The 9,268-nt window shown below is 41.2% G+C and overlaps 1 protein-coding gene across 1 annotated transcript in view; it reads left to right on the top strand.

Moving 5' to 3' along the window:
* The window catches only part of CFAP47 (cilia and flagella associated protein 47), a 387,027-nt gene that overhangs the window by 27,904 nt on the left and 349,855 nt on the right, over window positions 1-9,268 (top strand). The window contains exons 14-18 of the mRNA XM_015421363.1: window positions 870-1,086; window positions 2,098-2,342; window positions 4,020-4,150; window positions 6,611-6,733; window positions 6,905-7,036. Coding sequence (XP_015276849.1) covers window positions 870-1,086; window positions 2,098-2,342; window positions 4,020-4,150; window positions 6,611-6,733; window positions 6,905-7,036 — 848 coding nt within the window. The remainder of the gene's footprint in view (window positions 1-869; window positions 1,087-2,097; window positions 2,343-4,019; window positions 4,151-6,610; window positions 6,734-6,904; window positions 7,037-9,268) is intronic.

The following is a 9,268-nucleotide window of genomic DNA, read 5'->3' as shown; positions in this document are numbered from 1 at the left end:
GCAGGAATGGATGTCATCATCTATCAAGTGAGCTCCCTGACTGGGTTTGTGAGACCACCTGATGCCAGATGCCCAAAGACTATAATTAAGCCATGGGCAAGAGGGAAGCCATACTAACTCTGTGATTCTATCGGGCTGTGGCTCTGACTATGTCAAGCTTCATTGCGATGGATTGCTCTGTAGAGAATGCTTAAGCCTCTGGCTTGGACTCGTATACTCCATGAAGGTGTGCCATCTAATAATAGGTACTGAAGTATTAGGTAGAAAGTTAGTCTTTGTTGTTTTCTTGCTGTTATATTGCAGAGACTGTGTTGCCCAGTGATATCTTGTTTCTTAAAATATTTAATAAACCTTTATACTTTTTACAAAGGTCTGATTTCTTGTGTGCATATAACCTTGAGGACCCCCAGGTCTGAGCACAGGGGGACCCAGGCTTGGGTTTTTGACACCTCATTTAAAAGTTGCCTGACATTCAACCCCCCTCAAAACCCATGGCAGACATGCAGGCCTTGCAGTGCCTCCTGCAGATCTCCAAGTAGGGGCCCCTCTCACTTCTTCAGAGAGCCCATTCCACAGAGCTGGAGCCACGATGGAAAACGCTTGGGCTCTGGTTGATGCCAGCCGGGCCACCTCAAGTGGTGGGATAGCCGACATATGGCTCCCTGATTACCATAGTTAGCACTCAGGGACATATGGAAGGGGATTGTCCTTGAAATTCATATTCACTCATTGTAATGTTCTCTGTATGATAAAGATGAATGCAGGTTACTTATTGTGGTTTTTATTTTTTGTTTTGAAGTGCTATACATTTCCAGACACCTGAGTTTCCTTTCTTTATAATACAACAATCTCATGTCTGTTTTTACCAGGTCCCTCTACTATTGACTTTGGAGAAGTTTGTGTGCATTCTATATCTGTCAGGAAACTGCATCTTGTAAATAATCTTCCTGTTCATGTTTGGATACAAGTAGGAATTGGAAGTGAAGAGCTACAACAGACTAGTCCTTTATCTCATGTCATGTCACCTCAGTCACGAACGTACATTCCAGTTGTGTTTGAGACTGACAAACTGGGAAATTTTCAAAAGTAAGATTTCGCATGTGCCTCTTGATCTATGCATAAATTTAATGGCTAAACTTTTTGAGTAAAGCTGTGAGAGGGGTTAGTCATGCTTCTTGTTGCAGAGGAATGTTGCAAACTGAGTTTATCAAAATGATTCTGTGTATGCTTGGTCCAAAACTCTTATTCCTGATCCCCCAAACCAGGCTTTAAAGTGTTGGGAAATGTATGCCAGGGGCTTGTTCGCTCCCTCTTACAGTGGTGCTCCAATTCGTCTCATTATATCCTATAGTTTGTGGTGGTAGCTGAACTGGGAAAACTATGGTTTGTTTCTAAACCAGAGAATGAAACCAGACTCTGATTTGGAAGCATGTTATGATTTCCATAAACTGTGTCACAGTAGACCATGATTTTTCTCAGAAGAAGAAGAAGGGAGAGAGAAAATCGGAGAATGCAAGGAAAAGAGGAAGGAATGGGAGGAGTACATGATCCTGCAGGCCTGTGCAATGTAAAGTCTCAGTACTGGACCAATTGTCTTGACAAAATAGTGTTTGGGAGATTAAAAATAAAAGGCAGGCATCCCAGATAGGCAGCCCAGGTATCAGCAAAGCTCTGACTGCAAATGTAGTGGAGCTGAGAATTTGAACAAGTATTTAGTGATGCAAGTATGGCAGTAGGATGGCAGTTCTTCATACTTGGCTTATGTAGCAGGCATATGGTTTTGTGTGTAGTTGTACTAGTAGTGTTTTAAGATACTGAGTATCGTATATTATGATACATGGTTTCAGAAAACTTTAAGGAAACAAGTCATTTGTTGCTTAGTGAAAAGACAAAATTTTATTTGTTCATTAAAGAATAAGAATAATAGAATGAATCATTTATGAAATTTTAGCTCCCTGGAAAAAGAGTATTGTTTAAAATAGCCCTTGCTGCATTTTTGGTCCATACAGTATTTTATAGCGTGTGTTTAAAATTAATATTTATGTGTTTGTATAGTTAAATACTGAAATAAGTGGATTTTTGTTTGTTTTTTTACAGGTCCTTTATGTACACAATAAACCAACATCACACTGGGCATGTGTTGGTGGTAGCAAAAATAGTACCTGTTGCCTTGGAGCTATCAACAAGGGAGCTGACTTTATATCCTACTTCCAGCTTCCTGGCTGAAAATGGGTTTAGAACTACAGTCACACTGTATAACCACAAAAACTATCCTGCTCAATTCATCTGGAAGCCCATAATCACAGATAAAGGAATGGCTTTTTCTATATGCCCAGACAAAGGTAAATTGTATTGTAACACTATTTTAAGCAGTGATAAAAGAATGAAATGTATTCTGAAAGAATATTTTAAATAAGTCTAATATTAAACCATTAATTAACAAAGGCCATATCTGCCACAGGACCATCTTTCCTGAAGAAGAAAGTGCAGAGAGATGTCTGTATGTCTGTATGTCATTCAGAATATTTGATCAATTGTATATTGACATGTATCTGAGTTACTGCTTGACACAGTTAAAAACGCAGGCTGTCAATCTTAACAAACTGCTAGTTGATTTATCATTTGACTTTTTAAATTGTATGCATAAAATTTTTGAGGAAAGTAATATGTTTAATTTGGAGCATATTTTTAGAAGATTCAACAATAAAAAACCACACTGATGAAACAATCTGATTGCCATTCTGCATCAAAACTCAGCTTAACAAAATGTCTTTCATTTGTGCACCCCCATCTAAGTAAGGACTAACAATTAATGCATTTTCTTTCAGTCCATTCTTTTCATATATAAAACCACTGTTTGAAACACTTTGAGGCTGTGAACCAGGCCCGTAGCTAACATGGGGCCCACGGGGCCCGGCCCCCTTGTGTTTCTTCTGGGCCCCCTCCCTCCGGGGCTGCCCCAAAGTGCTCCAACTTACCACCTGCACTGTACTTCCATTTAATTAGCTGGCGGGCCCCCCCAAGGCCCCCTCCCAAAGAATTCCCTAGCTACAGGGCTGCTGTGAACTGTATCTTTATTCAGCATTAAATTGAAACTCTTGTTTTGTTTGTGTTGCTAGGCAGAGTTAAATGATTTGCATACATTAATTTACATGGTTAATAAGAACTTATTTAGGAGCTAGAGACACTGGAACCATGTTCTGTCAGAGGCACCCAATCAAACTGAAAGACAGCACTTTCTGATGGGACAATTTGCATAAAGATCTGACTATGATTAATGGAATTTTTTTTATTCTCTTGTTTACGGCTGATCTGCGGCTAATGTGAGCCGCACCAAAGTTGGAACGCCGCGGAAGGAAGAATCGGATGGGAGGGGGAGGCTGCCGAACTGCGCATGCTCGAGCATGTGCAGTACAGCAGGGGGCCGGGATGCACCGGCGCAAAGACACGCCGACCGATCCCACGGCCCAGCTTGCGGCGCTCTAATGGATACAACCACCTAGGTAGGTGGTTCTTTTTTAGTGCGCGTTTTTGGCGGTAGGGACGGATCAAGGACGGGCAGGCAACGATTCCCAGATGTTGCCATGGGATCGGCCTGTTTGCTCCGCCCCCGTTCCGTCCCCCTCCTGGCCCAAAACGCCTCGTATGAACAGGGCCTGAGTTGGCCAACAAAAATGCGAAGTCGGCAAGGAGGTATCATTGTAGCTTGTGCTCAAATAAAAGCATGTTGTGGGACAATTTGATGTAAAACTAGTTTTCTTGGGGGCATTGTTTGATTAACTGGGCCCATTTTTGAATCTCTGTAGTAAAATTAGTGTGTTTCATCGCTAATTAAGTATTTGGTTTTATGTAACACATTTCTGTGCATACTTCTTTGTACACTAGTAGCATTCCTTAAAGATACATCTACAAATTGGAGACTTGGAAAGCAGGATTTCAACTAAGGTTTCCAATTATTTTTCACTCGCAGGATGTTTTATAGCAGCAGTAATATCATATCTCTTTTCATATTAATTTAGGTACGGTAGAAGCCTATAAAGACTTAGAGTGTGAAGTAGTTTGGCATCCAAGTTTCTCCTCTCCAGTAACAGGAGAATTTGATTTATGTGTGCATCAAGGAAAAACACTTAGACTAAAATGCTTCGCAAAGGTAACAGTATTTTTTTCAGTTTGCCTTAGAAAAATCTGTGTTATATTAGCCTTAATTTAAAGAAGAAATTTAAGAGGTTTTTACTTCAGCAGATAGAACCACTGAAACTTAAAACATAACAAGAAACCATTAGCAAGCCATAGTTCAGGTAAATGACAAACTAAGGTTTGCTGTGAAAGTGGAAGCTTTTAACTGACATGCATAGGGAGGAAGTCATGTTTGTTCATGTAACTATAAACTGTGGTTCATTGTCATGTCTAAATAATGTTGAAGAGTCTATAGAATAGATAAACTAAGGTAGCATCCCAGGCTATTTCCACATGGAGGTTCTTCTCTGCCTTGTCTTTCAAATTGGAGTATTTTGGGGGGTGGGGGGAGGTTTTATACAATGTCATACTGTAATTGTCATCTTTTGAGGTTTTCCCTGTCTTCAGTATTTTCTTTCCCAAACCTGCTTTATTCTGATCTTTTTGTAAGGGAATAGTACATATTGTTGCTCACAATGTCACCTTTTCCTCACTGTCAGTCACTTATGGGTGCCATCTGCACCTTCTTCTTTCCTGCTTGTGCCATCACAGATCTTGAAAGAGCTCTCTCAGCCCTACCTACCTCACAGGGTGTCTTTTGTGAGAAGGGGAAGGGAAAGGAGATTGTAAACTGCTCTGAGACTCCTTCGGGTAGTGAAGTATAAATCCAATCTCCTCTTCTCTTCCTCTTTTTGTGGGCTTTTAAAAAAGAAATTGTAATTGCTATTGCACTATAGCTCAGTAACATTAGAATGATCTACTGCCACTTACTTGTTTCTACTTCAAATTTTAGTTCCTGTGAATTCCCAATATTCATTAAAAAATGAAGTCCACAGTCCCTGTCATTGCAGCAATATAAGGGAAAAGGTGTGGGCAGTTTTTGTACAGATTGGTAGGAAAGGAAGGGGGGGGAGCCGCAAGATGGCTGAAGCAGGACGGGAATTCACTGCTTAATTGATTGTTTCAAACTCTACCATCCAGTGATTTCTTCACATGCCAGTTAGAGGAAATGAAACATATGGGGGTGGTGCTTCAGGGAGAGGGGTGCTGTTTTAAGGGTTTGAGGGTTTATGCATAGCAGGTTAGCTGGGGGTGAATGAGTGGCAGACTTGGCCCCTGGAATTTGGGTGCCAGGTTTACCAGCCATGATGTTAATTCCCTGTGACAGTAGCTAGTCCATCTGCAGACTCCTTCCCTCCTTCACAGGCAGCAGAAGCAACATGGGGGAGGGAGAGAGAGAGCTAATATGCCCCAGCTAGTTTGCAGTGCTTTGAACCTTTAAACTTTAAAGGGCCATTATTTTCAATGTGAATCTGGCCTCTGAACTCAAGAGGCCAGGTCTCTCCCACCTCCCATTGAAAACAATAGCCCTTAAAGTTTAAAGGGCCGATACACTATGAACCAGCTGGGTAGGGTCTAAATAGTGAGTGGTAGATCTGGCCTCCAAAGTTGGGAAGCCAGATCTTCCCACTGAAAATAATACCTCTTTAAAGTTTAGAAGGCCATTGTGGTACGGGCCATCTGGGGCATGTAAGCCCCTCCCCTCCCTTGCCAGGTCTGCTGCCTTCAGGGTAGGGGGAATCTGTAGTTGGGTTGGCTGCTGCCTCAGGTGTTTAAAATAACGAGCAGTAGACCTGGCCTCTGAAGTTCAGAGGCCAAGTCTTCCAGCTGAAAATAATATTCCTTTAAAGTTTAAGGGCCAGTGCACCTTGAACCAGCTGTGAACAGCGAAAGGCCTCACAACCCAAATCTGGATTTTCCCGGTATTATCAGGAGGAAAATATCAGAATCGAGAAATATTGACATACTCCAATCTCTCTGTCTTTTCTGTAGCCTGTAACGCTTTCACAAACTGAGTCCTACAAAGGTTTAAATTTAGATGTGACTATGGAAGATCTATGAATGGAAAGTTCCCAAACATATTCTGGTCAGAATTGTAGTTTGAATTATGTGGTGTTATACATTAATTTTAACTAGAATAAGCCAGATATTTCTGTTTTACTATACATGCTCACTTAGTTGTTCGAGAAGATAAATCATTATTTTCTTTAATTTTGCTTCTTTTGCTTATTATGTTAATAAGCCAGATATTTCTGTTTTACTATAGAGTTGGATACATGCTCAGTTGTTCGAGAAGATAAATCATTATTTTATTTAATTTTGCTTCTTTTGCTTATTATGTGTAAACATACATCCTTGTCTTGATTCCAAAAAGTCAAAAGAGAATTTGAAAAAGGGTTAGATATAATCATGGAGAAAAGATCCTTTAGTGGTTACTAGCCACGGTGTCTAAAGGGTGCCTCCCTATGCAGAGGCAGTTGACCTCTGAATAACAATCCTAGGAGGCAACAGACAACATCAGGGAAAGACCTTGGCCTTAATGTATATTTATGGTAAAACAGTATTAATTTTTGTTTGTCCTTCTTGATTTTAGCTTGGTTCTACCAGTGTTCAGTTTAAGGAACAACGGATAACCTTTAACCATGCTCCTATACATTTAACTACCTGCAAAATAGTTATTCTTCAAAATGTGGGACATAATCATGCCTACTTCCAGGTGAGACATATCCCAAAGTGGTTAATTTTAGATTCTCTCTGCTGCTTCTGCTCTGAAACCTCTGCATGTACTGCTGCTGAAATACTCAATGAGTGGTTTTGCAGGCAGGCAAGTTTCTTTATTTGCAGCAAACTTCATAGAACTAAGGTTTTCTAATAATTGTGTTCACAGGTTGTTGATGCCAGTCCTCTTCCTGGAATGATTATCACTCCTTTTCAGGGTGTAATACCTGTGGGAGGTCGTACTGAATTGAAAATCTACTTCACACCTAATGCATTAATGAAATTTGATAGCAGAGTGGAGGTACCACCATGCAAATATCTATTTTTTCCTTTTATTTAAAAGTTGTTAGCATTTTAGTATGTTAATAGCTTATGAAGCCTCTGGCAGTGATTGGATGAGGAGTTGTGGTGTTATGAAATACTTATGAACATTCTATAAGGTGAGGCAAGGAAGGAGTCAGCAGTGCAATGTTTGGAGTTTCAGCTTCTGTGAGGATAACAACAGGGCTGCTTGCCTGGGAAAATTGTTATGCTACTGTACAGGCTAGAAGAGCTGTATGGACAATAGAAGGATGAATATTGGAAAGTTGGGTGGAAAGAGATCCTCACAAGCAGGCATGGCTGATAGAAGGGGGAGGGTTGCCAGAACCCCCAGTAGAGGCGAGGGTTGCCACTGCCAGGCCCCACCTCCCTGACACCGATCAGCTGGCTGATGTGGGGGCCTTACTCTGAAAAAGAGGGAGATCCATCCAATGTGCAGTGATGTGTCTCCGTCACTGCCCATGTGACCTGGAATTGACATAATCGTAACCAGGACGTTGGGAGGACACTGGTATTTGGGCAAATTGTTTGAAGCCAAATTTATCATAGAATTTTTGCCCAAATATCAGATGTCCCGGACTTGATGATGTCACTTCCAGGACATGTGGCAGTAAGGTGGACATGTCACTGTAGGCTGGATTGGCCTCCCTGCTGTTCCCAGTAAGTCCCCTGCTCCTGGTAAGTCCCCCCCTATCCCCCACGGATTGCCAGAAGGGTCCTGGCAGCCCTAAGAAGGAGAGTAATAATTACACCTGATGAAATTCTACACGTCCAGGTCTGAATTTATGCTTTTCTTTAAAACACTTCTCTCTTTCTGTATTAAGCAATGCAGGCAGCTTGTAAATTTCTGTAAACATTTTAAATGTGAAACATTTTTGTAAACATTTTAAATGTAAAACATTTTGTGAATATTTTAAATGTAAAATATTTTGTAAACATTTTAAATGTAAAACATTTTGTAAACATTTTAAATGTAAAACATTTTAAATACATAACATCAAAACCACAATGTAAAATACTGAAGCCAACAGCAGCAAAAATTAACCATTTATGTTATAAAATATTTATTGGTAGGTATTAAAAACAATAAAGTCAGAAATTAAAACATGAGTAATTAAAAGACAGGGCAATCCATCTCTTCATATCAAAAGTCTTCTGGCAGGCAACAGATTTTTACCAATGCTTGGAAGATTGTAATAAGTAAGTGTGTGTGTGTGTGGGATTGGAACACAAAGTACTCAGAGAGTGACTTTGCAACACAACTGATTTATTATGTAGCCACTGTAACATTGGCCCTGGCCTATCAACTAGAAAGTCAAGCACAAAGCTAAACTGTCTGAGACAGTTCTGATAAGCTTCTGCTTGTTATGCTACCAGGAGTAGGAGAGGGGTGAGCTATGTTTTATGAATTTGATTAAACTAGGCTAATCCATGCAGGGGGAAGTGAGACAAGGCGCCACCTGAACTGGGTTGTGCTAAATTGCAGTGTGACATACAAGTATGGAGGATGGTGTAGGCTTACCAGGTTGCCTACCATGGCAACTTCCCTCCCTCACCACTCTCCTGTGCCCACTAGTGCAGTGAAAGACAACAAGGTGGAGGGAAGTAACATTGTGGATCTGACAATGTCCCTTCTGGTCACTGAATCTGTGACACAGCGACATTACTTCTGGCTCTTCACTAACAGTGAAGTCACGATGCAACACTCCCCCTCTCCATACCATGCCTCCAAATGCCTCCATACCATGCCTTCCCCAAGTCACTAAGTGGTCCTTCAGATGCTTACATATCGATCCCTTTAAAATCTGCCCCACCACCTTCACCCCATCTACCAATTCTTCCCTGTTGGTTAATATTAAGTCTAGTGTGGCTGAGCCCTTTGTAGCTTCCTCCACCATTTGAAAAAGGAAGTTGTCGGCCAGACAGGTCAGAAGGTTGCGTGATTCTTGTCGTTTTGTTGAGCCTGTCTCCCAGCACACATCAGGAAAGTTGAAGTCTCCCATAATTATAAGGTTCTGATGTCTGGATACTCTACCAATCTGTTCAAGGAGGGCAGCATCCATTTCCTGTCCCTGGTCAAGTAGCCTGTAGCAGACTCCAGCAACAATACCTGATAACAGACAGGCAGCCAGTGCAGATCCTTCAGTGCATAGTTAATACAAGAGGGGGACCCGCGATACTCGCGGGGAGGGGGCCCGTCTCTCTCTTTCCC

This window comes from Gekko japonicus, unplaced genomic scaffold (assembly GCF_001447785.1).
Source record: "Gekko japonicus isolate JY-2015 unplaced genomic scaffold, Gekko_japonicus_V1.1 scaffold625, whole genome shotgun sequence".
NCBI classification, from domain to species: Eukaryota; Metazoa; Chordata; class Lepidosauria; order Squamata; family Gekkonidae; genus Gekko; species Gekko japonicus.
This window is presented reverse-complemented; position numbering and strand designations above follow the sequence as displayed.